This window comes from Muscardinus avellanarius (genome assembly GCF_963383645.1).
Source record: "Muscardinus avellanarius genome assembly, chromosome: 16".
NCBI lineage: Eukaryota > Metazoa > Chordata > Mammalia > Rodentia > Gliridae > Muscardinus > Muscardinus avellanarius.
This window is the reverse complement of record NC_137802.1, coordinates 47,290,500-47,317,512: the sequence shown is the minus strand read 5'-3', so window position 1 is coordinate 47,317,512 and position 27,013 is coordinate 47,290,500. Positions and strand designations below refer to the sequence as shown.

The window sequence follows — 27,013 nt, the reverse complement described above, 5'->3', positions numbered from 1 at the left end:
ACGCCCCTGGGTTCCATCTCCAGACCCAGGGGGGAAAAAATAGGGAAGGGGATGTGACTGGGAGGTAAGATGCCTCTGGGTTCCATCCCAGACACGCGGGGGGGGGGGGGATAAAAAATAGGGCTGGGGGTAGTATAGCTCAGAGGTTGAATGCCCCTGGGTGTCAGCCCTGGTACCGCAAAAACAAACAAACAAACAAATTAATTAATTAATTAAATAGCCAGGCATGGTGGCCCACGCTTGTAATCCCAGCATTCCAGAGACTGAGACAGGAGGATTGGGGTTTGCCGACAGCCTCAGCTACTTAGTAAGGCCCTCTGCAATTTAGTGAGATCCTGTTTCAAAAATAAAGAATAGTTCCTGGCGTGGTAGAGCAAGCTTGTAATTCCGGAGCGTGGGAGGTGGAGACAGGAGGATCGCACAGGTTCGAAGCCAGCCCCGCTGGCTTTAAGAGACCTGTTTCCAAATAAAAAGTATAAAATAGCCGGGCGTGGTGGCGCACGCTTGTAATCCCAGCATTCGGGAGGCTGAGACCTGGAGGATCGCGGTTCGCGGACAGCCTCAGCTAATTAGTGAGGCCCTCTGCAACTCAGTGAGACCCGGTTTCAAAATAAAGAATAAAAAATAGGGCAGGGGATGTAGCTCAGAGGTAGAATGCCCCTGGGTTCCATCTCCAGACCCGCAAAAAAAAAAAAAAAGTATAAAATAGTTCTGGGAGTATAGCCCAGAGGTAGAAGGGCTTCCAGAAACCCCAGTACCACCAAAATAATGATAATGATAATGATAATGATAATAATAATAATAATAATAATGAAAGAATAAAATATAGGGCTGGGGGTGTAGCTTGGAGGAGGTAGAATGCCCCTGGGTTCTATCCCCAGTACCACAAAACAAACAAACAAACAAACAAATAAATAAATAAATCTGGGGGTGTAGCCTGGAGGTAGAAGGCCGTGGGTTCTATCCCCAGTACCACAAAAAAATTTTTTTAGTTGAATTAACTTTTAACTTATACATTGTACAGAGAAATAGAAAATATTATGTGGAGGTGTTTTTTGTTTTTGGTGGTGCTAGGGATTAAACTCAGGGCTTTGCACATGAAGGACAAGTGCTCTACTACTGAGCTACATCTCCAGCCATTAGGGGTGGTTACTGAAGCTTACGATACAGATTCTTTTTTTTTTTTTTTTTTTTTGGTGATAACTGTGGATTGAACTCAGGACAACTGAAACGGGGGTTCCTTGAGGAGAAACCTGGTGTTTCATCAAAGATGAAATGGAGTTTCTTCTCGAAGAAACTCGGCGTTTCATCTTGGCAACCACAAAGGGACAAGAAATTGAAAAACTCTACGGAAGGGTGAGTAATTGCGTGACTCACTCGGTTTCCTCGGTTTTTTTCTCTCGGTTTTTTCTGCAGGATGTTTTCTGTAGGCGCTCAGAATTTCAGTAATATTCGATCTGAGTGGAGATTAATTAGTTGTGCCTTTACTCGATCCTAGCGGAGATCAACTAGGTGTGCCTTTACTCCATCCTAGCGGAGATGCCTTGTACTTTTGGAAGGAAAATGTAACTCACAGATAATATCAGAAATCCCTCTCCAAAGAAATAGAAAAAGGGAAAGATTGGTAACCTAAAATGTGCTTTAACATCGGGCTTACTTTAGAAGGAACAAAGTTTTGAAGCTGGGGACACAAAATGTAGCCGATTCTCGCCAGGGTTCCCTTCAGAGCCCTCTCCTCATCTAACAAAGGTTCCAGGCCTATTCAGCTAGGGTGGAACTGGGCTTATTCAGCTAAATTTCTCTTGGGAATTTAGGGTCCACAGGCAGGCACTAGGGGTACATGCACCACAGCATGTGCCGATGGTCGTCAGGGTGCTGAGTCCAGCTTGCTGACATCCTGCCATGGACGCACTGAGCGCCCAATGTCGTGATGGATGCCAGTTCCAGCCACGCCGGTAGAGCATGGATAGATTCTGGTAGGCTAAAGCATACTCGTTTATGGCCATGCATGAAACGGTATGCGAGCCCAGAGGACGCTCTGGGATTTTGCGATGGAGGGAGAAATTATTGGATGCCGTTCCCCCCTCACCCTGTCTTTCATATGGGAAATTGCCCATCTTCGAAGCGTAGCAGCACTCCTTTTGCATACTGAACAACTGGGGATCCTTTAATCCCCAGACACTGAAGAAGAAGCCTTTGACCTCCTTCTCCAACCTGTGCCTGGCCTCTGTCAGTTGGAAGATGGTGAAAGCTGGCCCCCTGAGAGAAATACAAATTATGATAGTAAATGCCATTTGCAGGCAGGAGGGTAAATGGGCTGAACTACCTTATGTACAACTATTCCTGGCTTTAAGGGAAGATTAACAGTGTGTAAATACACTGGTTAGAACAACTCAAATGCCAGTAGCACCCCCAGAAACTCCAGAGGAGAAAAATATACCCAATGTTCCTTTAGCACCACCCTGTCCACCCGACTCAGGGTTCCTAGATCAGAAAAGGCGGATCTAGGAAAATTTTCAGATGATCCAGATAAATATATTGGGAAGTTTCAGAAACTTACTCAGACCTTTGATCTTTCCTGGAGGGATGTGAGATTAATTATGAACCAAACTCTCACCACTAGTGAGAGGAGGGCAGTTTTAAATGCTACTCAAAATTGCTAAAAGTGGTTTATGTTTGACTTAAATGAAAATTTCAAATACAGAGATATAGTCCTACAAGATATGGAGGCTTTAGACTAAAATTCCTTTGTATAATTGGTAATTGATATTGGACCAGTACAGCTTGTTTTTATCTTTAGCTTAAGCTGTTATAACAATTTATATGATAATTTTTCTAAGTGCAGGTGTTTGTGTTTTAACACTTGGTGTTAACTAGACTAAGGGTTGGTTTTGTCTGACCAAGGTCAATGTTTAAAACAATATTATAACTCTAGCCTGGCGGCTCAGGGACAAAGAAAAAGATTTTATTGTTTGGCCTACATATGAAGGCTTATTCTTGCTGCTGACTCAATCCCCAGCAGCTTTTTGTTCTTAAAGGAAAACTTTGTTAAATGTTTGTTAAGTGAGTAAAAAAAAAAAAAAAAAAAAAAGTAAGAAAACACCTTAGTTCATGTAGCTTAAATTGCTAAAGGTTTAAGTTTGTTAAAATTTTCAAAAATTGTCACTGAAAGCCAGGCGTGGTAGCACACGCTTGTAATCCCAGCATTCGGGAGGCTGAGACTGGAGGATCGTGGTTCACGGACAGCCTCAGCTACTTAGTGAGGCCCTGTGCAACTCAGTGAGACCCGGTTTCAAAATAAAGAATAAAAAATAGGGCAGGGGGTGTAGCTCAGAGGTCAAATGCCCCTGGTTTCCATCCCCAGACCCGCAAAAAAAAAAAAAAAATGTCACTGAAAGATTAACATACTTTGGTTTCTTCAGGTTAAGACAACTACCATCATATTATCTTCCTGGTAATAGATGTTTAAATTGTAATGTCACTCTAAAGATTTGTTTTGTTAAATTGATGGTTTAATCCACTGGCTGATTATTAGAAAGGATAAGTTAGTGGGTAGATGTGAGTAAACAAATTGTGTCTATACCTGTGACTAAATGTATCTATATCTAAAAACTAAATATGTTGTGTATCTAGAGTCATCTAAATGTGCTAAAAGATTTCAAAAACCAAAAGTTAAAGGTTAAAGGTATATGAGTTTTATATTTGTATGTGAACTGACCAATAAGATTTTTGTCTTTTAATTCAGAGATTTGGCCTTAAGACCTGGTTTACAAATCTGTTTGTCCTGGCTGAATAAATGTTTTATTGTATAAGAAAATACAGTCGATGGTCAGGTAACACATTTATTTTCATTGTTAATGTTATTCTTTAAAATTATAAAATTGTTAATGTTGTCATCTAAAAGATAGAACTATCTGATTTTTGTCAATACTGTTAGCTCACATAGACTTATAGTTACCAGTATAGTCCAGTATAAAATTGGGTCAATGGACTACTAGAGCAAGGCCAGAGTAAAAATGGGTCAATATGCAGAAAACCCTTATAGATGTATAAATGGAATTCAAGACCTGGCTATTATATTTGATCTAACAAAAATGAGATATATATCCTATTGTATCTCTGGGATGAAGTCGCCCATTAATCAGCTTTTAAGTTTGACCTTTGGGATTTCTCAACAACAAAAATAAGGAGACAAATACAGACACAAGAACAAGCCCATTTAATAGCCCTACATTGGGTAATAAGTCTTTGCCCCCTCAGAGATACCAAAAGCTTCTTATACCGAGAGGGAAGGAGCTAAAGGCCTTATACCTGCTGGTATGGCAAAGGTGCCTGGGTGTCGAGGACTGCCCAAAGAGTCTGTCTGCATCTGGGCTGTGCCACCTCTAAAAAGCATGCTGCCCTCACCTCTGAAGGGAAGTAAGGTCATCTGCTCCCTTTGTGGCTGCCCTCAAAGACTGAGGACTAAGGATGCCCAAGGCTCGGCAAGGCCCCTCCGATCAGCCCTCTAACTAGCTGGAGAAAGCTTGGGTAGCTCTTGAGGTTGATAGGAAAAATACTGATTTTTTAATACAGGGCTTAGTCCTCTGCTCGCTTTGTCTCTTCTATTTTGTATCTGGGGTTGATAGCACCCCAAGGCCAAAGAAATTTGTAATGTCTTACAAATTCTCTTCTACCCAGAGACCAAGTGGGATCTGAAACAACAGACCCATCACTCAGTCCCCAGTATCTCTCCCCCCCCCCCACATTAGGTCTTGCCTGTCTCCCACAAGGCTATTTATTCATAGGAGAAAATAATGAGTCTTCGTGGGGAGTACAATGCTTAAAATACAATGCTTTAAAATGCTCTTAACTACATAAGGTTTAAAGTAACTCCTAAGTTTTTTAAATGGTTTTTTAAATTGCTGATATATGAACAACATTAAATGATATCCTTCTTTTGGGTTTGCTTATATATAACAACAAAAGACAGATGTAGAAAGTCTATATGTTGGTAAATACGGAGAAAGGAATTTTTGTGAGACCGAGAAAGCAAGTTATAAAGTGTTGGTGGAATGTTTGTTTGTTTGTAAGTTTTATCCTAAGATTGTCCCAAATGGGAAAGAAAGGACCAGGATAAAAAAATCAAGAGGGTTAAAGCAAGTTGCAGAGTGTTTGTGGTAAGTTGCAGAGTGTTTGTGGTATGTTTGTTTGCATATGTGATGAAGATGGATTATTAACAGGGTGGAGGTTTCTAATAAGCCTACCGCTTGTATATTCCCAAAAGAAAAGTACTAGAGTTCAGCAACAAGGATGTACTATAATACAGTTTTTAAGGTATGTGGTCAAATAAGATATCCATTGTCTTTAATATCACTCCTTTTGCAAAATTAAAAATTGTTGTTGGTTTAGGAGCAAAAATTGCCCTAAATGCAGCCTCAGTGGCTAATTTAACTATCTCAGTGACTCAAGTGGTCAATGACACTGGACTAAATTTTAGGGAGATGCAAAGATCCTTAGACTCATTGGCACACATGGTTTTAGATCACAGACTAGCCCTCGATTATTTGCTAGCTGATCAAGGAGGAGTTTGTGCTATTGCTAATACTTCCTGTTACATATATGTAACTCCTCAGGAACAGTAGAAACTAGAACTGAGGACATTCTAAGATAAGCTAAGTGGCTACAAAAACGAGCGGCGAAATCTCAGTCACCACAAATATGGGAACAGATCCAAAATATGTTTCCATCCATTACCTCATGGCTGCTGTCCTTTCTGGGCCCTTTAATCATGTTAATTGTCATTCTCATCTTCGGTCCATGTCTTCTTAACATGCTAACCAAGTTAATCTCTTCTCGTTTAGAAAAATTCAAGCTACAATGGTCCTTCAAATGGAGCCTCACCTGAATTTCCAAGCCCCAGTCTACCATGGCCGTCTAGATTGCCCACCTCTGATGGGGTCCTAACTGCTGCTGCCCCATGACGCCCCCTTACAGCAGGAAGTCGCTGAGAACGGTCATCGTCCTATTTCCCTAATGGCAGTTAAGGTTCCCTATTCAGAAGGGGGGACTGTGGAAGTAGAAGGAAATAGGCAGATAGGGAAAAGGCCTCAGTAGAAAAAAAGTCAATTTCCTGAGGGGCGAGGGGCCAAGGTTCAGAGATAAGAAGGACCAAAGCTTCACAAAGCCATCAGTTTAGTAATCAACAAACCCAGGAGCCATCACCAGAGCAAGTCTGACACTCCTACTGAATAAAAGGAGACTCTTCAAAGGACTTGCAAATACCCTATGCAAATTCTGAGAGCTGCTTTCCAGAATTCCCAGGATCCCAAACTCACCACAACCAACAGAGGACACACAGACATTGGCAAAACCTCAGACCGGCCACCAAAACGGGGTTTTTCCTCTCGGGGACCCCCTCCCCTTTGGGAGCTTTTCTCTCTCTCCCAGGTCATGTTAGCCTTGAGAGAAGGTGGAGTGCAACTGAGGGCACGTGGCTTGGGCGACACTCGGGTAGTGACCTGAAGGCCTCTGCTGGACATCAAGGCCGACCAGGGCCCCTAGGGGTGACCTGCACCTCTTTTCTGGCAGATCACATGGACTCTGGAAGAAAGCAGCTTGCAATTGAAGGCATTCGGCTTGGGCTACTGTCAAGTATTTTCCTGAAGGCAGCTGCTGGACCCCAGAGTTCCGACAGCCCCTTCAGGGTGTTTGGCCACTTTTCCCTATTCCTTTCTGGCAGATCGCGTGGACTCTGGAAGAAAGCAGCTTGCAATTGAAGGCATTAGGCTTGGGAAACTCTCAAGAATTGTCCTGAAGGCAGCTGCTGGACTTCAGAGTTCCGACAGCCCCTTTGGGGTGTTCGGCCACTTTTCCCTATTCCCTACTGCTTCCAATAAACCATTTACTCCCCTTCCTGCAGTCTGTGGGTGTCATTCTTCACTCACCTTAGACAAAAACCCAGTAAGGAGACGAGAAGAAACTCCGTTTCATCTTTGATGGAACACCAGGTTTCTTCTCAAGAAACCCCCTGTTTCATCTTGGGGGCTCAGAAGAAACCCCCGTTTCACAACTTCTGAGCTACACTCCCAGTCTTATTTTAATTTTTTTTTTATTAGTTTGAAACAGGGTCTCACTTTGCAGAGGACCTCACTAAATTGCTGAGGCTGGCCACGAATCTGTGATCCTCATGGCTTGGCCCAAGTACTGGGATTACAGGATTACAAAGCATGCACCACCAAGTTCAGCATTAATTAATTTATTATTTCTTTCCTTTTTTTTTTTTTTGGTGGTACTTGGGTTCCTGGAAGCCCTTCTACCTCTGGGCTATACTCCCAGACCCATTTTATATTTTTACCTGGAAACAGGGTCTCTTAAACCAGCACGGCTGGCTTCGAACCTGCGTGATCCTCCTGTCTTCTCCTCCCAAGCCCGGGGATTACAAGCGTGAGCCACCACGCCCTCTCTTTCTTTTTGAGTAGCTGCATTACAGGCATGTACCCCCGTGCCCAGCTAGGTCCTTAATACTTTTTAAATTCATGTAAAGGGATTCTGAAGCCAAAAATTCTATGAACGTTGCTTCATGTGCAATAATCTCCACTATAAGATTAAAAAAAAAAAAAAAAACAACTACCATTGTACTTTGTACAGGTCCTACAGAGATTTAGAAGTAGTTTCAAACCAAGCGTGGTGGTGCACGCACGTAACCCCTGAACTTGGGAGGCCAAGACAGGAAGATTGTTGGTTAGCGGCCAGCCTCAGCATCTCAGTGAGATCCCATTTCAAAATAAAACAGAATGGAGATAGGGATGTTCAATCCCTGATAGGAACAGCACCACCACCACCACCACCACCAAAACATCAACAGAAATAATATAGAAGTAGTTCCAAAGCCGGACGTGGTGGCACACGCTTGTAATGCTAGTACTTAGGAGGCTGGGACAGAAGGATCGTAGATTCGTGGCCAGCCTCAACTACTTAGTGAGGCCTCCCCAACTTACTGAGACCCTGTTTCAAAATAAAGATTAAAAATAGAACTGAGGTTGTAGCACGGAGGTAGAATGTTCCTGATTTCGATCCCCAGTACCGCAAAAAAAAAAAAAAAAAAAAAAAATCTTTCAACAGGTTATATGCAGCTTTCTCTTGCTTGTTAATTAGCTGTCTGATCCTGCTTTGGGCTTATTTCCACGAATCACTGTGAAGTTCTTGGCCCTCTCAATGCCGCTCCGCTATGACAATTTGTGGCTTTCCAAAGCTGCGTCGGATTCCCCTTGACAGTTCCGCTGAGGAACTGCAATCTGTAAGGTTTGAATCTGGGCTTTCTCAGAAGGACTCCGTGAGACTCTAGGAATGTGGGCGTTCCTGCCCTTAACTGGAACCTTAAAGACAACCTCGACACGCCTCCACTCCGGAGCCCCACTCACAGGCTAGGCTGACGCTTCCTGGATGCTGATTGGCTGCACCTGACGGCAGTGGGCGGGATGCGGTTCTGGATTGGTTGTCAGAGCCACTCGCTGCCTCGTACCCGGCGTCAGCGTCCTGCCACCCGCTCCGGGAGCTAGTCGAGGGGTCTCCAACTCCAGCCGGGGTTGGCTGGGAGAAGCCGCGCGCTCCCGAGCGAGCGCCACTGAGAGCCCGGCCTGCCGGGGCGGGGCATCCTGGGCACCTGGGATTGGCGGGCCGGGAGCCCTCTCCCGTCGTGCACCGGGGCGCCGGCTACTCACCCGGAAGGAGAAGCCGGCACTCGGGCTATATGATAGGGTGCTGGCGGTGTCGCCGGGGAGAGCTGCTGCTGCTCTCAGGTGAGGGGGCGTGGGCAGGCCGGCGCGGACTCGGTAATACCCTCAGGTGAGGGGGCGTAGGCTTGGGCATCAGTAGTGGCACTTGAGTGGTGGCCTTGTTTAACATCCTAGGGAAGGGGCAGCCTCATCACCCGTGATGAAGGCTTGGACTTGCCGGGGATCCTAGAAAAGAAACCTGGCTTTCAGTTTACTTTGCAAGTATAAGGTATCTTTGTTTCCCACTCTCCTAGCCTAATCTGGAAAGGAGTAGAGCCTTGGGCTCTGTTGTTCCTAGTTTTTTTTATTTTTTATTTTTTTTTTATTTTACGAATGGAGGGGGAGCCGAGCGCTTTGGGCTACGCCTGTATTCTCAGTACTTGGTAGACTGAGACAGGAGGATCGCAGGATCGAGGCCAGCGCTCTGGGCCTTAGTGAGACCTAGTTTAAAAATAAAGAATAGAAGGGGCTAAGAGTGTAGTTCAGTGATAGAGAGCCCCCCCACACACACACACGAAATGGAGGGGGAGTGGTCAGAGTTTGACATTTACCCAAACTGCTAGGACTAGGTGGTAAAGGCATGCATTTTACATTGACACAAAATATTTGAACTAGATTGTGGTGGCCTATGTTACTTACCTTCCAAGTGGAGGGAGGATCCGGTTACAGATGGGCAGAAAGATGGGAACAAAACTGCTTGGTTGCAACCACACGGAACTTGGTGGTATGGGAGCACTGTCTAACACATACGGGTATTTAGGAAAGAGAGCTTTATGAGTTGCCTTCTGACACTTAAGAGTGAGTAAGAAGGAATGGGAGTCTTGCTGGCTTCAGTCTGCTTTTATAGCCTGAGTAGTTTTTAGCTCGTCTCTTGAAGTAGTTATAAATGGGAGAGAAAATGGTGAGGCAAAGGTTTTGAATTGCTACCTTGAATTGTTAAGACCTTGGAAAGCTTTATAAGGAATCTGGTTTGTGAACAGCAAACAACCAGGCTCTCTCCCAGAGATATTGATGCTGGTACAGGTGGAGAAAGTAAAGGACACTTCAGGTGGGACTGAAAGGGCCCAGGAAATGTAGTTAGCACTAAGTTGTGTAAAAGAAAGGATTTCTGACTCTCCTTTGAATGATTCACACATTCATCTCCTAGAATCATAAAGCTAAAGTTAAGAACTTCCTGCTTCTCTTCCAAGGGCCCAACTGAGCTTCATTTTTTTCTTCTGAGAAGTAGTATCTGATGGGGAAAGTGGTTACTGGAAATTATCACTTGGAATCTAAGTTTTTGTATTTGGTGTGTGTGTCTTTATGTGCCTGCACGCTCACACACTTTGTGGTGTTGAGGTTTGAACTCAGGGGCATTCTACCTCCAAAATACACACACACCTTGTTGTATTTTTTATTTGGAAACAGGATCTCACTAAGTTGCTGAGAGTCTCGCTAAATTGCTGAGGCTGTCCTTGAACCTTCAATCCTCCTGTCTCAGCTTCCCCAGTACTGGGATTACTGGAATGTACCATGATACCTGCCTGTTACTGTGTGTGTGTGTGTGTGTGTGTGTGGTACTAGGGGGGTGGAACCCAGAGGCTTTCTACGTCCGAGCTATACTCCCACACCTTTTTTATATTTTATTTGGAAACAGGGTCTCACTAAGTTGCTGAAAGCCTCACTAAGTAGCTGAGGCTGGCTTTGAACCTGTGCGATCCTCCTGTCTCAGCCTCCCAAGCGCGGGGATTACAAGCGTGCGCCACCATGCCTGGCTACTGTGTTTTTAAGGAAAGTTACAACCAAAACTTTCTCAGTGCCCATTATTTGTGTGTGTGTGTGACTGATTGAACCGAGGGGCATTATGCCTCTGAACTACACTTCTAGCCCTGTGTTTTTTGTTCTTTCTTTCTTCCTTCCTTTCTTTCTTTTTTTATTTTTTGTAGTACTAGGGATTGAACCCAGGGGCATTCTACCTCCAAGCTACATCCCCAACCCTATTTTTTATTCTTTATTTTGAAAGAGAGTCTCACTAAATTGCAGAGGGCTTCCCTAAGTAGCGGAGGCTGGCTGGGAACATGCAATCCTCTTGTCTCAGCCTCCCAAGTACTGGGATTACAAGCGTGCACCACTACGCCTGGCCCCTAGCCCTATTTCTTACTTGTTTATTTTTGTAGTACTGAGAGTGGAACTCAGGGGACTTCTACCTCTGGGTTATTTTATTTTTGGGAAGCAGGATCTCGCTAAGTTGCTGAAAACCTCACTAAATTTCCAAGTCTTACTTCAAACCTGCAATCCTTCTGTCTCAGGGATTACAGATGTGCACCACCGTGCCCGGCTTATTTCTTATTTTTTGTGGTACTGGAGATTGGAGCCAGGGACCCAGTCTTATTTTAGTTTGAAACAGGGTCTTGTTTAAGTTGATGAGAGTCTCAGTTTCGCCATTCACTGAGGTTGTCCTAGGAACCTGCAATCCTCCTGTCTGTCTCAGGTTGCCAAGTACTAGAATTACAAATGTGAGCCACCACACCCAGCTTATTTTTTATTTTTGAAACAGGGTCTCACAAAGTTGCAGAGGGCCTAAGTCCCAAAGCTGGCTGCGAACCTGCGAGCCTCCTGTCTGAGCCTCCTATGTACTGGGATTACAAGTGTGCACCACCATGCCTGACCTTAGTGCCCTTTAAATTTAGATTATGCAGCTTTACAGGGTTCCTGAGATTTAAAACCAACAAACACCGGTATGGAGGTATTTAGTTCTAAGTGATTATTGGCCCAAAGGAAAGAAGAACGTCTCCATGGAGATGGTGCAGGGCCCTAGAAAAACTCTCCTTGAGACCAAAGGTCTGATGATCTTTTCCTTACTGAACTATGTGGCCTGAATTTGGCAAAGCTCCCCAGGCATTCAAGAGATGTGTGAGCTCCACGGAGTATGTGGATGACGATGCTTTCCTTGTCATCATTTTTCCTAGTGGTACTTTTGTGAAAAGACACTTCAGAATATTTAGTTCTGTGCTGGTAATTTACCAAACGCTTGAAAAGAGAAGAGGGGAAAAAAAATTTTAATCCAAGGAGGTTAATTGTTCACAGCAAGTCTGTCTGTTCTTCTTGGTCACAGCCATTTGACTGCTTACATCTGGAATGTTCTACATGGGTTGCTAGGGGATTGGAATTTCCTACCTTTCAGTTCAGGACCCCTTGGAGGTGGTGACTGCAGCAGATGAAGAATCAGATTGTCAGCAAGAATACTGTTTAATATGGTATTGAAATCACAAAACCTTGGGTTGGCGCCACAGTGTAGTCCAATTTTGTCATCTACCACGTAGCTTTGTCGCTGCATGCAATGTCTGTCTGTAGAGAGACCTTCTGGTATATTGGAAAGAATTGCAAAAGCTGTTTGCTCTGCTAATTTCATGCTGTAAATGAGTTCCCCTTCTTTTGAAACGTTAGCCTTGTGTTAGCAAAACATAAAATAGAAGGAAACTCATTACACACTCTTCTAATGGTAAGGCAGAACTAATAAGAGAATGTGTTTAAAATTAATTGTGGGACTGTAAAAATGAGTGGGTGTGTGAATGGGCGTGAGGGGGGGCTTTCAGATAGTCTTGTTTTCCCAGGAGCCAGCCCGGATCATTTGTTGGCAGTACATATTGGCTGAAGTCAGTTTTCATTTCAAGGTAAATTGGAAAGGGAAATTAAACCTTATTGTACCGCTCTTAAGAGAGAGGAAGGGGGTGGAGGCAGCAGCCAGGGTGGATGCTGCTGGAGTGGTTCTAGGAGTAACAAGATTAGTGCTGTATTTTAACAGAAGGTGACATCATGGGCCCCTTTGGACTTGAGTAACCCTGTGCTGCAGCCTTCATGGTCCCCTTGTTGGAGTGGGCGATGTCGCTATACATGTAAACTGCCACACTGGGGGAAATCAGGGGCTTAGGCTTTAATGAATCTTTACAAAGGAGCAGAATGCATCCTGAGTCGACCTGAGCAGCTGTGGGGTGCTTGGGCAGAGTTACAAACCGGATGGCGTGTTGAGAGAGGAAATGATTAGAACTATTGGCTCCGGTTCCAGAGAACAGATTTGATAAGGGAAGGCTGCGACTGGGCAGCCCATGGAGGTGCTCCCCAGAGCACTCCAGCTCCCTGATTCACCTGTGGGGGAGGTGATTGTGGTTAGCAAGACAAAGAGAACTCTTAAGCATTGGCTTGTGGGGACACGGTTGTCTCTAAACAGCCAGGAGGGGGCACTGTTAGGCTCACTTTGAAAGCTGTGCTGCCAGTGCCCACCAGACACTGCTGCGCCTGCAGTCCTCTACGCAAGAGTTTTACAACTTTTTTACAACTGGACCTACCTTTCTGGCCACCTAAAACAAACCCTCTGCAGACTCCAACGTTTTGGGTAGAGGTGGTTTTGTGGAGGCTCCCAGCAGTGATCTAATAGCGGAGGCAAATCCCCAGGGCATTTAGCTTGGCACTGAACTGAACTAATGTGGGTGTTTTTTCTTTTCTTTCTTCCTTTTTTTATTGCTTCCTCTTTAAGTTTTACATAAGAACAACAACAAAAAAAGTTGCCTGGGTTTTCCCAGGGGCTGTCGACTAAAACCTTTTAGGGTTTTGCCCTGGAGAAGAGTGATAAGAACAGAGGCATAGTAACTAACCGTGATTGATTGTTTCTGGGTTCTCTGTCCTTCAGATGTTTTCTTCCAATGGGCTTTTGGAGTAGGATGTCGGAGAACCAGGAGCAGGAGGTAAGAATGGTCTCCGGGAACGGGTGGGTAACAGTGGAGAAGGACTTAAGAGGTGGGAACACACATTGCCCTCGAATCATTGCTCTCTGGCACTGTTCCCACAGAAATACATTGATGGTTCCGATGAGCTCAGAATATAGTTAGGAGAAGGAAATCAATAGGAGAAGCACTGCAGGGAAGTGAGGTTCCATTTTTTTTTTTTTTTTTTGGAGGTACTGGGGTTCCTGGAAGCCCTTCTACCTCTGGGCTACACTCCCAGACCTATTTTTACATATTTTGAAATTTGGAAACAGGGTCTCTTAAGCCAGCATGGCTGGCTTTGAACCAGCTCAATCCTCCTGTCTCCGCCTCCCAAGCGCGGAGATTACAAGCGTGCGCCACCACGCTTAGCATGAGGTTCCATTTTGACTAACTTTTCCATTGGTTGGAATGTGCTGGAACATAAACTGCTGGAGGACAGGGATTTTTTTAAAATCTCATCCATGCTCTGTCCCCATGGCCTAGAACAGTGTTGGACACATCGCAGGTGCTCAGTAAATATTTGTTGAATGAGTGGAGAAATGAGTGAGGGTTGGTGCTGAATGGGAAAACCTGGCAACTTGTATCCTTGAAGCTGTCTTGTGTGGGGTGAAGCTGAAGCTGACGGATCATTTTTACCTGTAGGAGGTGATCACGGTGCGTGTGCAGGACCCCCGCGTACAGAATGAGGGCTCCTGGAATTCTTACGTGGATTATAAGATATTCCTCCATGTGAGTATTGAGGTCAACACTCTCCAGGGCTGAGGGCGTGTGCCGAATTGGAACCAGTTTGTGGTGTCTTTCGTGGCCCGAGGCAGAAGACCTAGGAGAAAAGGAGGGAGGAGAGGAAGGAACTTGAGGTGTGCCTGTGAGTTGCTTTCAGGCTGCCTGATGGCATCGTGCCCTGGTGGGGACCCCAGGTAGGATCGTGGCCTAATGGCTCGGCCCCAGTGAGAGGTGATGAGGCGCGCGTGCGGAACTGGTCTCTCTGCTCTCAACCCTCTTTGTGTGCTTCCCCCCACAGACCAACAGCAAGGCCTTTACCGCAAAGACCTCCTGCGTGCGGCGACGCTACCGAGAGTTCGTGTGGCTGAGAAAACAGCTGCAGAGAAATGCTGGTTTGGTGTGAGTTTACTCTGGCTTCCTTCTTGGGTCTGAGTCAGGCTTTTTAGGAACTTGGAGTTGACAGGGAGAACTTGCAACTTGCCAAGCACTAAGGAAACTATGAAATGCCTTTTTTTTTTTTTTTTTGCTAGTGAGGCCTGAACCCAGGGGGCTTTCCCCACTGAGCTATATCGCTAGCTCTTTTTACTTTTTATTTTGGGACGTGGGATTGAAACCAGGGGCTTTCTACCTTTGAGATACACCCTTTGCTCTTTTTTAATTTTAATTTTGGTATTGGGGATTGAATCTAGGGGCATACCTTCTTCAAGTTATACTTCCAGCTTTTTAAATTTTTTTATCTTGAAACAGAGACTTACCAAGTTGCTGTCCTCAAACCTGTGATTCTTCTGTAATCTCACAGGGATTACTGGTGTGTGCCGCCAGGACCAGCTCCTTTTTTTTTTTTTTTTTTTTTTTGGGGGGGGGTGGTATTGGGGATTGAACAGAGTGGTATTCTACCTCTGACCTGTATCATCAATCCTATTTTTTTTTTTTTTTTTGCAGTACTAGAGAGGGAACCCAGGGGCATTCTTCCTGTAAGCTTTGTGCATGCTAGACTAGTGTTATACTACCGAGCTATAACCCTAACCTTTTTTATTTTTATTTTGAGACAGGAACTCGCTAAGGTGCTCAGGCTGACCATGAACATGTGATCCTTTTGCCATAGCCTTTTTCTTTTCCTTTTTTTTTTTTCTGTGGTACTAGGGATTGAACCCAGGGGCATTGTAACTCTGAGCTACACTTCCGCTACACTTCTGGCCCCATTTTTTAGTCTTTTATTTATTTTAAAATTTTTATTTATTTCTTTATTTTTTGAGGTACTAGGGATTGAACCGAGGGGCATTCTACCTCTGAGCTATACCCCCAGCCCTCTATTTTAATTTATTTTGAAACAGGATCTCACTGCATTGCAAAGGACCTCACTAAATAGCTGAGGCTGTCTGAACACGTTATCCTCCTGTCTCAGCCTCCCAAATGTTGGGATTACAAGTGTGCACCACCACATCCGGCTCCTTTTTTTATGTTTTTGAAACAGAGTCTCACTGAGTTGCAAAGGGCCTCACTAAGTAGCTGAGGCTATCTGCAAACTGCAATCCTCTGATCTTAGCCTCCCGAATACTGGGATTACAAGTGTGCGCCACCATGCCTGGCTTGTCATGGCCTCTTGAGTAGCTGGATTATAGGCCTGTATCACTGTGCCTGTTGTTTTTTAATTTAATTTAATTAGTTTATTTATTGGTACTGGAGATAGAACCCAAGGGCATTCTACCTGTGAGTTATACCCCCAGCCTTATCTCTTATTCTTTATTTTGAAACAGGGTCTCACTGCATTGCAAAGGGCCTTACTAAGTAATTGAGACTGTCCATGAACCAGGATCCTTCTGTCTCAGCCTCCCAAATGCTGGGATTACAAGCATGCGCTATCATTCCTGGCTACTGCTACTCTTTTATATTTTTTGTTTTGAAACAGGGTCTCACTATGTTGCTGATGCTGTCCTTGAAACCCCATCTTCCTGTCTCAGCCTCCCAAGTAGTAATTGTAAATATACCACCACACTTGGCTTATTTTTTATTTTGAGACAGGGTCTTGCTAAATTTCTGGGGCTGGCCTTGAATTTGTGATCCTCTCGCGTCAGCCTCCTGGGTAGCTAAGAACTACAAGCATGGCCTACTACATTTGACAGTGCCTTAGATGTTTTCAAGTCATTGAAAAAAGAAAGCAGCATTCTCGATTCTAGTATTTTGACCTAGCAAAGCTATACAAACATCAAAAGTATTTTAAAAATATACATTCTAGAAGCTGAGTGTGGTAGCACACACTTGTAATCCCAACATTTGGGAGGCTGAGACAGGAAGATCACAGGTTTGCAGCCAGCCGCAGCTACTTAGCGAGGCCCTTTGCAACTCAGTAAGATCCTGTTTCAAAATAAAGAATAAAAGCCAGGCTTGTTGGCGCAGGCTTGTAATCCCAGAGCTTGGGAGGCTGAGACAGGAGGATTGCGCAGGTTTGAAGCCAGCCTCAGCTACTTAGTGAGGCTCTCAGCAACTTAGTGAGACCCTGTTTCCAAATAAAATATAAAATAGGTCTGGGAGTATAGTCCGGAGGTAGAAAGCCTCTGGGTTCCACCCCCAGTACCACCAAAAAAAAAAAAAAAAAGAATAAAAAATAGGGCTGGGGGTATAGTTTGGAGGTAGAATGACTCTGAGTTCCATCCCCAGTACCGAAAATAGATAAATAAATAAATAATAATAAAAAATAGGGCTGGGGGTGTAGCTTGGAAGTAGAATGCCCCTGGGTCAATCCCCAGTTCTACAATAATAAAATAAAATAAAAATTAAAAAATATATTAATCTAGAGCCCAATAAATATGCTGAATTTGAAATATGTGTATCACTGGTGATCAGAAAATCTTAAGGACCTGGGAGGACCTGGGCTTAATTGACATTAAACATTTTAACCTTTTTTCCCCTTTTTAATAGTTTTCTGGAGATATAACAGAGCCTTAGGAAAAGCAATTCACTTCTCACTTACTCCCCCTAATGAAGTCCTAAAAGTGGAGAGAACGAGAATAGTGGTTCTTTTCACTGCAGGGTGGGCATCCAAATGCTGAATGGTGCTGGACGGCCGGTTAGTTAATAGTGCGACTGATGAGGTGATTGCCTTGGGGCAGGCCTCACAAGCCAGCTAGCACTCAGCACGCCTTCAGTTCCTCTGACAGATCCTACATCCTCCAGCCTGGACTGTGTGTGTGTGTGTGTGTGTGTGTGTGTGTGTGTGTGTGTGTGTGTGTGTACGTACGTGTGTTCTTGGGCATTAAACCCACGGCGTTGTGCATGCTAGACAAGTGTTGTACTACTGAGCCATATATAGCCCTAGCTCTTTTTATTTTGAGACAGGGTCTCACTAAGTTGCCCATGATAGCCTTGAACCTGAGATCCTTTTTCTGTAGCCTCTTGAGTAGCTAGATTATAGGCCTGTATCACTGTGCCTGGCTGGCCTATTGTTTTTTTATTTAATTTAATTACTTTATTTATTATTGATACTAGAGATAGAACTCAGGGGCATTCTACCAGCTCTGTCTTATTTCTTTGTTTCTTTATTTGTTTATTTTTGTGGTACTTGGGATGGAACCTAGGGGCATTCTACCTCTGAGCTATTTTTTTTTTTTTTTTTTGGTGGTACTGGGGATGGAACCCTTCTACCTCCAGGCTACACTCCCAGACCTTTTTTTAAATATTTTATTTGGAAACAGAGTTTCTTAAGCCAGCGAGGATGGCTTCGAACCTGCACGATCCTCCTGTCTCTGCCTCCCAAGCGCGGGGATTACAAGTATGCGCCACCACGCCCGGCCCTCTGAGCTATTTTTATTTTCAAACAGGGTCTCACTGAGTTTCAGAGGGCCTCAATAAGTAGCTGAGAATGTCTGTGAACCGCAGTCCTCCTATGTTAGCCTCCCAAATGCTGGGATTACAAGTGTGTGCCACCATGACTGGCTTTATACAGAGTCTCACTGAGTTGTAGAGGGCCTCACTGAGTTGCTGGGGCTGGCTTTGAAGCTGTGATATTCCTGTCTTAGCCTCCCAAGTACTGTGGTTACAGGTGTACCATCATGCCTGGCTATTTTTTATTTTTATTTTGGTACTGGAGATTGAATCCATTCTACTGCTAAACTACACCCTATACCAATTTTATTTTTTCTTTGTGGTACTAGAGATTGAACCAGAGGCATTCTACCTCTGAACTATACCCCCAGCACTATTTTATTTTACTTTTTTAAAAAACAGAATCTTTTTTTTTTTTTTTTTTTTTTGTGGTACTGGGGGTGGAACCCAGAGGCTTTCTACCTCTGGGCTATACTCCCAGACCTATTTTTATATTTTATTTGGAAACAGGGTCTCACTAAGTTGCTGAGGGCCTCACTAAGTAGCTGAGGCTGGCTTTGAACCTGTGCAATCCTCCTGTCTCAGCCTCCCAAACGTGGGGATTACAAGCGTGCACCACCACGCCTGGCAAAAAAAAGAATCTTGATAATTTGTTGAGAGTATTGCTACATTGCTATTTTCCTGTCTCAGCCTCACAAGTACTGGGATTACAGGCATATGCCACCATGCCTTACCACTTTATTATTTTGTAGTACTAGGGATTGGACCCAAGGGCATTCTACCTCCAAACTATACTCTGAGCCCTATTTTTTGTTGTTGTTTTTATTTTGAAACAGGGTCTTGCTAGGTTGATGAGAGTCTCACTACTTGCTAAGGCTGTCCTTGAACCTGCAATCCTCCTGTCTCAGCCTTCTAAGTACTGGGATTATAGGTATGTGCCACCATGCCAGGCTTTAATTTATTTTTCTTTTGGTGGTGGTACTGGGGGTGGAACCCAGGGGCTTTTCTACCTCTGGGCTATACTCCCAGACCTATTTTATACTTTATTTGGAAACAGGGTCTTACTAAGTTGCTGAGAGCCTTACTCAGTAGCTGGGGCTGGCTTTGTACCTGTGCGATCCTCCTGTCTCAGCCTTCTAAGTGCTTTAATTTTTTATTTTGAAATAGTCTCACTAGCTGGGCCTGGTGGCACATGCTTGTAATCCCAGTATTTGGGAGGCTGAGACAGGAAGGTTACCAGTTTTCCATAATTTAGTGAGACCCTGTTTCAAAATAAAGAATAAAGCCGGGCATGGTGGTACACGCTTGTAATCCCAGCATTTGGGAGGCTGAGACAGGAGGATCGGGGTTCATGGATAGCCTCAGCTACTTAGTGAGGCCCTTTGCAACTCAGTGAGACTGAATTTCAGAATAAAGAATAAAAAATAGGGCTGGGGGTGTACCTCGGAGGTAGAATCCCCTGGGTTCCATTCCCAGTACTGCAAAAAAAGAAAAAAAAAAAAAAATCAGGTTAGGGGTGTAGCTCAGAGGTAGGATGCCCCTGGATTCAATCCCCAGCACCACAATAAATAAATAAATAAATAAATAAATAAATAAATAAATAAATAAATAGGTGAGAGTGAAGTTTGGGAGTAGAATGCCCTGGGTTCAATCCCCAGTACCAGGAAAAAAAAAAAAAAAAAAAAGAGAGAGAGAGAGAGAGAGAGAAAGAAAGAAATAGGGTCTCACTAATTTATTGAGGGCTTTGCTAGGTTGCCAAGGCTGGCCTCAAACCTTCCATCCTCCTGTTTCAGCCTCACAAGTACTGGGATTACAGGCTATAAAACAAAAGAAGTCCTTCTTATTAAAAGCAAATTGCAAGCTGGGTGTGATGGTGGGAGGCTGAGACAGGAGGATTGCAGTTCACAGAAATTCTCAGCTACTTATTGAGGTCTTCTGCAACTCAGTGAGACCCTGTTTCAAAATAAAAAATAGGAGCCGGGCGTGGTGGCACACGCTTGTAACCCCCACGCTTAGGAGGCTGAGACAGGAGGATCACGCAGGTTCGAAGCCAGCCTCAACTACCTTAAGAGACCCTGTTTCCAAATAAAATATAAAATAGGTCTGGGAGTGTAGCCCGGAGGTAGAAGGCCCCTGGGTTCCATCCCTAATACCACCAAAAAAAAAAAAAAAAAAATAGGGCTGGGGGTATAGCTCGGAGGTAGAATGCCCCTGGGTTCCATCCCCAGTACTGCCAAAAAAAAAAAAAAAAAAAAAAAAAAAAAAAAAAAAAAGAAAAAAAGAAAGCAAATTGCTAGTAATCCTAGTACTTGGGAGGCTGAGACAGGAGGATCACAAGTTTGTAGCCAGCCTCAACAATTTAGTGAGGCCCTCTGCAACTTAGTGAGACTATTACAAAATAAAGAATAAAAAGTAAATAGGGCTGGGAATGTATCTCACAGGTAGAATGCCCCTGGGTTCAATCCCTGGTACCACCAAAGGTTTAAAAAAAAAAAAAAGGCAAATTGAGCTAATTATATTGATTGGGCATCTTTCCAGGGGCTTTCCTTGATTAGCAGTAGAGTATCTTAGGTATCATTCTTATCTTGTGTGTTACATTATGTGACTCCATAGGCCTGTACCTGAACTTCCTGGGAAATCAACCTTCTTCAGCAACTCAGATGAATTCATCGAGAAGCGACGGCAGGGTCTGCAGCACTTCCTGGAAAGGTGAGTGGACATGTGGGCTCCCGGGGTCACCAGGCAGGATGTGGGGCAGCTGAGGTGCCAGGTGGGATGCCAATCCTCCCTTGCTCCTGCAGGCACATTGTGGCAGACACCTTTGTTGCACCCGCAAATTCTCAGTGCTCACTAAAGCCAGAACTCCTTTGGGGATGCGGATAGAGTGGCTTCCGGGGTGATGCTGTGTGTCATGCTTCCTGTGTCACTCCAGGGTCCTGCAGAGTGTGGTCCTCCTGTCAGACAGCCAGTTGCACCTCTTCCTGCAAAGCCAGCTCTCCGTGCCCGAGATAGAAGCCTGTGTTCAGGGCCGAAGCCCCATGACTGTCTCTGATGCTATTCTTCACTATGCGATGTCAAACTGTGGCTGGGCCCAGGAGGAGAGGCAGAGTACTTCTCACCTGGCTAAAGGAGACCAGTCTAACAGGTAATTGGAGAGTATCTTTGAGATCCTGGGGCTAGGATTACAGTGGGGTGTCCACTTGTTAGGGAAAGAAATGCCATTGTGATGGGAACTTTTCAGAAGGGCTGTGCTCTCTGACAGTGCCATCCTCATATCCTGAGAGGGGGCTCCTGTTTAAGCCCAGGGAGAATGAAGAGAAGGCTTTCTCATCTGTCCTATTCTTTTTTTTTTTTTTTTTTTTTTTTTTTTTTTTTTGGTGGTACTGGGGTTCCTGGAAGCCCTACTATTTCCAGGCTACACTCCCAGACCTATTTTTACATTTTTATTTGGGAACAGGGTCTCCTAAACCAGCGTGCGTGGCTGGCTTCGAACCTGCGCGATCCTCCTGTCTCTGCCTCCCAAGCGCGGGGATTACAAGTGTGCGCCACCACGCCTGGCTCATCTGTCCTATTCTTTACCTACCCTCCCTCCCCACCACCACACCTTTGTATTTTTATTTTATTTTATATTTTTTTGGTATTGGGGATGGAACCCAGGGCATTCTACCTTGGAGCAACACCTCCAGCCCTATATTTATTCTTTATTTTGAAACAGGGTCTCACTGAGTGGCAGAGGGCCTCACTAGGTAGCTGAGGCTGGCTTCGAACCTGCACAGTTCTCCTCCTGTCTCAGCCTCCCAAATGCCGGGATTACAAGCATGCGCCACTATGCCTGGCTTTATTCTTTATTTTGAAACAGGGTCTCACTAACTTGTAGAGGACCTCACTAAGTAGCTGAGGCTGGCTGAGATCCTGCAATCCTCCTGTCTCAGCCTCTCAAGTCCTGGGATTATAAGCATGCACCACCATGCCCAGCTTTATTTTATTTTTTGTGTGGTACTGGGTATTGAACCCAGGGGCATTCTACCTCTGACCTATATCCCCAGCCCTATTTTTATATATTTTTTTGAAACAGGGTCTCACTAAGTAGCTGAGTCTGGCTACAATCCTTCTGTCTCAGCCCAAGTAATGCTATTACAAGCGTGCACCACCATTCCTGGCTTATCTTTATTTATTTATTTATTTATTTATTTTTATTTATTTATTTTTTTAGTACTGGGGATGGAACCCAGGGGCATCCTACCTCTGAGCTACACCCTCAGCTCTATTTTTTCTTCTTTATTTTGAAACAGGATCTCACTGATTTGCAGAAGGCCTCACTAAGTAGCGGAAGCTGGACCACAAACCTGGATTCTTCTGTCTCCGCCTCCCAAGTACTGGGATTATAAGTGTGCATCACCAGGGCCAGCTTTTGGCTCATCTTTTTATTTTATTTTATTTTACTTTATTTATTTATTTATTTATTTATTTATTTATTTATTTAGCAGTACTGGGGATGGAACCTAGGAGCATTCTACCTCTGAGCAACACCTCCAGCCCTATTTTTTATTCTTTATTTTGAAACAGGGTCTCACTGAGTTGCAAAGGGCCTCACTAAGTAGCTGAGGCTAGCTTCAAACCTACACAATCTCAGCCTCCCAAATGCTGGGATTACAAGCGGGCGCCACCATGCCCGGCTTATTTATTTTGGTGGTACTGGGGGTGGAACCCAGGGGCTTTTTACCTCCGGGCTATACTCCCAGACCTATTTTTATTTTATTTGGAAACAGGGTCTCACTAAGTTGCTGAGAGCCTCACTGAGTAGCTGAGGCTGGCTTCGAACCTGTGCGATCCTCCTGTCTCAGCCTTCCACGTGCTAGGACTACAAGCGTGTGCCACCATGCCCGGTTCATTTTTTAATTTTGATACAGGGCCTCACTCAGTTGCTGAGGCTGGCTGCCAACCCGCGATCCTCCTGTCTCAGCCACCCAAGTGCTGGGATTACACCTCCACCACGCCCTGCTGTGTCCACTCTTTTCTGTTTTTCTGTTCATGCTCTTCTTTTCCTTTGCCTTCTTTTCCAGTTGCTGCTTTCTTCCAAGATCAGGGAGGAGGAGCTCTCCCTCTCCGCCTCCCAGTGAAGAGAAGGACCACTTAGAAGTGTGGGCTCCTGTGGTCGACTCCGAGGTTCCTTCTGTGGACAGTCCCACTCTGCCGTCACGGTCTTTATCATCATGCTGTGACTTTGCAAGACCCGACGAGGGAACCTCTGCTCCCCAGCCTGTGAGGAGGGCTGTGGGAGGGGACCATCCTGTGCCTTTGGACCCTAGTCAGTTAGACACCGTTTGGGAGAAGTGAGCTCTGCTCTGAACTCTGGGTTCTACTTTGAGGCAGTCGGAGAACACGCAGCCAGGAGGCTTGCTTTGGTGGGACTGTGCGCAGGGCAGGAGTAGGGGGCGGCTGGGCTACACAGCATCTTCCAGTCACCTCTGCTCAGGTCGGCTGCACAGAAGTTGGTCGTGACCATCCCTCATGCCTCCTGCATAGGAACAGGCACCATGCAGATGTGTGTAAGTTAAGCATAAGGCCCAGAGGCTGTTAGTTTTTCGTGGAATCCTGTATTTACTCTCCCAGGAGTTGAGTTTCACGGGTGTCTGTTTATGGGCTCAGGAGCACCATCTCAGGTGACTGGTTTGGGGGACCTAAACGTGGCAGATTCTAAGTTGCTGTATTGAATATTGTCCCAACAGGAATGCTTACGTAGCTGTATTGCCTTCCTGGCTGGCTTTGGTTTTTGCTGCAGCCCTTGGAGCACTTTGTTTTGGGAGGCTGGTCTCTACCTTCCTGCATGGACAGGGCGGTGAATATTCACTTCCCACCACCTTGCTTTTCCTCCACTAATACCACTGACCAGAGCCGGTGCTGCGCTTCCAGCTGCTGGGGTTGCCTGCATGTGCTGAGACCCAGCTGGGCGCAGTGGGTTTGAGCCCCGACCGCTCCTGGCCTCCAGCTCGCAGCCTGCCTCCTGTGAGAGGAAAGTAGCTGGCCGTGGCCGCAGAGGGAAAGGCAGAGGCTCAGGGGCTTTGTTTTGAAGAGCTGTCCTGGCTGCCTGTCCTCTGCTTACAAAGCAGGACTCTGGTTATCTTTTCTACAGAATTAGAGTGAGCTCCTTCTTTTGACTCCTTTTCTTCTTTAGTAGCAGTTCCCTGCCCCCAGGGCTTCAGCCGCAGAGTCCCTCTGCTGTGTTGTAGGGAGGCCGTCTGTTCAGTCCAGTGGGGCACCGAGGCTTTGTTTCTTCCTAGAAGAGAGGGCTCTGGGGATGGGGATGAGAAACAGCACGCCTTCCTGCAGACAATGAGGCATTCTGGCCTCCTGCTGCCGTAATTCCTCTCCACTGAGAGCCAGCGCGGTGGAAGCCGCGCGCCGTGGGCTCTGTTGCTGGGCTCTTGGGTTCGTGGGGGTTCTGCTTTAGCCCTCTCCTCCCTGCGCCGGCCATCACCCTGCCTGTGGGCTCCTTTACCACCAGTCTAGGCCATGGGACTGTCATGGCATTTAGCTCAGAGTTGAGGGGCTTTGGCCTGAAATAAAATGCAAGTATTTAAGACTGTTGTTGCAATTTGTGTCTAACAAGCTGTAGCAGAGAAGGAGGGAGTGAGGGCTGGCAGTAGTTCCTTTCATAAATCATGAATTTATCAGCGTGGAAATAATGGTTCAGAACTGTGCACTGTAGCTCTCCTGCATTGCGTGCAGCTCAGGTTCACCACTGGAGGAAGGATCGTCTTCCAAAGAGTCGGGATCCAGCTCTTCGCACAGTTCTGGGCATGAACCTTGTTAGGTATAATTTACCTGATGCTGCTTCTATCCTCACAGCCTGTCTGAGGTGCCAGGTGCTAAAAGAGAAATAAAGTTTGTCAACAGGCAGATGCAAAGCCCTGGCTGGTATTCATCCCTCTTTCCCGCCTGCTTCCCCTGGGTCTCTCCTTTATATGATGCAGCAGAGCAAGGCGAGAATAGAAAACCTACAGAGGCAAATCCGAAATGTCAAAAGAAGTTCATTTAAAAGGGGAAAAAAACTCCATACACAACCCGCACAAAAACCCGACAGATGCTAAGCTAATGGCATCCGCTCTGCCGATTGGTGGGGATGGCTCATGAATATTAATGAGTCCAATGCTCCAAATGGTGCAGCTGTGAACCCAGCTGTGCCTGAAGCTCTCTGATCTCAAAACTTCCAGACAGGAGCCGGAGGTGGTCTGTGTCAATTCCCTACTCAGCCAAAAAACAGCAAGCTGGGTTGGCCTTCTTCTGTTCGCCCTTCTCTTCCCGGAGTTGGTGCTTAGCAGCTAGTTCTGCCAGCAGGCTGGGCTGCTGGGACAGCAGGCGCCGCTCAAAGACATGGATGTAATTTTTCTGACTCCCAGCTTTTTTAACGATCCATTAGCAGCAGTGCATACAACAGCACCTCCGTTAATCTGAGGCCAGGCGCCATCCCCTCTCGGTCTTGTGCTGAGTTGAGTACAGGCTGTGGAAGAAGATATTATAAGAGGGGAAGCTTGCCTAATAACACGGGCCTGGGTGCCAGAAAAGCAGAAAGACTTTTCATCCGAGCAGCGCCACATGCCCATCTTGGGTATTCCTCTGTCCCTGTGCGTGCTCAGATCTCAGCACAGCTGGATGACCCTGTGTGAAGAGCTGCCAGTGGGGAGGGTAGCTCACTATTTTGTAAAATGAGAGCATTTTTTGCATATATTTGAGGTTTGCGGCAGGTTTGGTGCCTGCATTAGTCACCTCTCCTCTGAGAGCTGCTTCCATGGCCTGAATCTCGTCAGCTATGACTCAGGAGAAATGATCTAAGCTTGTGGAGTGGGAGTTATTTGGTGGAAGTGTGTATGCGCACCCACACACTGTTTTCTTATTTAAAGAGTTTCAGAGCTGGGCGTGGTGGCGCACGCTTGTAATCCCAGTACTTGGGAGGTTGAGACAGGAGGATCCGGGTTCGAGGCCAGCCTCAGCTACTTAGTGAGGCAGGCCATCTGCAACTTACCATGAGACCCTGTTTCAAAATAAAGAATAAAAAATAGGAGCTGGGCGTGGTGACCCACACTTGTAATCCCAACATTCTGGAGGCTTGAGACAGGTTTGACGTCAGCCTCAGCTACTTTGTGAGGCCCTTTGCAACTCAGTGGGACCCTGTTTCAAAATAAAGAATTAAAAAAAAAAAATAGGGCTGGGGATGTAGCTTAGAGGTAGAATGCCCCCTGGGTTTTATCCCCAGTACTGCCAAAAAAAAAAAAAAAAAAAAAAAATAGGGCTGGGAGTGTAGCTCAGAGGTAGAATGCCCCTGTAATTCAAACCCCAGCTACACACACACACACACACACACACACACACACACACACACACACACGTGGTAGTACATGTCTATAATTCAAGTACTTGGGAGCTGAAACAGGAGGATTGCAGGTCCAAAGCCAGCCTCAGCAATTAAGTGAGGCTTTCAGCAATTCAAGCTCTGTTTTAAAATAAACATTAAAATAGGGCTGGGGTATAGCTTTGAGGTAGCACACCCCTGGATTCAACCACAAAAAATAATAAAAATAAAAAGTTTCATGCATCATTTTATGATTTTATGATTTTATTTTTTATTTTTTGGTGGTACTGGGGATGGAACCCAGGGGCCTTATACCTCCGGGCTATACTCCCACACTATATATATATATATATATATAATGTTTGGAAACAGGGTCTCTTAAACCAGCTGAGGCTGGCTTTGAACCTGCAGGATCCTCCTGTCTCAGCCTCCCAAGCACTGGGATTACAAGCGTTCTCCACCATGCCCGGCTTATTCTTTATTTTGAAACAGGGACTCACACAGTAGCTGAGGCTGGCCATGAACCTGCGATCCTCCTGTCTCAGCCTCCTAGGATCTGGGATTACAAGTGTGCACCACCACGCATGGCTGAGTGTGGATTTTACAAAGCATTATTTTGA

General features: G+C 45.4%; 1 protein-coding gene across 1 annotated transcript; it reads left to right on the top strand.

Annotated features, from left to right (window-relative positions):
• Positions 1–8,731: 8,731 nt before the first annotated feature.
• Positions 8,732–23,380, top strand: SNX11 (sorting nexin 11; the record flags this gene model as incomplete). Its single annotated transcript, XM_080712950.1, has 8 exons — positions 8,732–8,826; positions 12,350–12,409; positions 13,423–13,477; positions 14,141–14,227; positions 14,520–14,620; positions 20,657–20,752; positions 20,976–21,188; positions 23,107–23,380. The coding sequence occupies 8 exons, from the start codon at positions 8,732–8,734 to the stop codon at positions 23,378–23,380; spliced, it is 981 nt and encodes a 326-aa protein (XP_080569076.1).
• Positions 23,381–27,013: the final 3,633 nt, after the last annotated feature.